Here is a 920-nt window from a genome sequence, read left to right as displayed (position 1 = left end):
CGGGGATGTTCTATCGCAGCCCCACGGCGCCGGAGGCGGCAGCGCTGGGTGCGGCCACTGCACGAGGTACCGGCAGGAGAGACTGTGGGGTCTGGGGTTGTTCCGTGGGTGGGAGACCAGGCTCCTCTGTCTGGCTGAGCAGGAGACTTGCCTTTGCTGCGTCTCAGGGTGGGATGGGGCCTGGAGTGTTGTTCCCAACCCTGCTACTTCCTCTCTCTCCCCCAGAGGCTGACGCTGCTCTGCGCCCGCTGCAGGATGCCTCCTTGGGCTCTCTGACCGTGTACGTGGTCCCCGAAACCTCCTCTCTCCTGCCTCAGGTAGGGAGCAGCACCCTGCGGTGCCAGCCAACGCGTGCCTCAGCCCTCAGAGGTGTCCTCCAGGCTGTCACAGGTGGCACCGTGCTGTTCTCCGGCGCGTTGGCAGGAGCCAGTTCTGCTCCCGGCCCTTACCCCTGCCCCTTCCCCAGGGCATCAGCATCTACGTGGGGAAGCACCGCAGCGCCCTGGTGAGGGCTAGGGGGGACCTGGCCATGCTCCGCACCTGCCTGCGGCAGGTCACGCAGGTGATGTCCTTCACGGCCAGCTCCATCGCCGCCGCCCTCTCGGACCGTGTGCCCGACGGCCAGCTTGGCCCTGACGCCCGGCGGCACTTGAAATCCAGCCTGGGTAGGAACATGCGCCCAGCCCGGTTCCCTGGCCCGGGGAAGGCTCTGTCTCTGGGGGGAATTCCCCTTCCTGCTGCTCTTGTAGCGTCCCTGGATGTCCTCTGGGGTGACAGCCCCCTGGTCTGCCCTTTGCCCTCGGTGGTTGCTCTGGGCTGGGATCTGTGCCGTGCCCGCTGTGTGTTGGAGCACTGGTGCCTGACCCCGCGCTGGGGAGCGCCAGGGAGGAGGCGGCAGGTCCTGCCGCTCTTGGGAGCTC

The 920-nt window shown here is 67.6% G+C and overlaps 1 protein-coding gene across 1 annotated transcript in view; it reads left to right on the top strand.

Moving 5' to 3' along the window:
- PIGS (phosphatidylinositol glycan anchor biosynthesis, class S) overlaps window positions 1-920 on the top strand; it is a gene marked incomplete at its 5' end in the record, with an annotated part of 3,898 nt that overhangs the window by 220 nt on the left and 2,758 nt on the right. The window contains 3 exons of the mRNA XM_010136889.1: window positions 36-66; window positions 226-317; window positions 467-665. Coding sequence (XP_010135191.1) covers window positions 36-66; window positions 226-317; window positions 467-665 — 322 coding nt within the window. The remainder of the gene's footprint in view (window positions 1-35; window positions 67-225; window positions 318-466; window positions 666-920) is intronic.

The sequence above is a fragment of the Buceros rhinoceros genome, unplaced genomic scaffold, assembly GCF_000710305.1.
Source record: "Buceros rhinoceros silvestris isolate BGI_N320 unplaced genomic scaffold, ASM71030v1 scaffold26045, whole genome shotgun sequence".
NCBI classification, from domain to species: domain Eukaryota; kingdom Metazoa; phylum Chordata; class Aves; order Bucerotiformes; family Bucerotidae; genus Buceros; species Buceros rhinoceros.
This window is presented reverse-complemented; position numbering and strand designations above follow the sequence as displayed.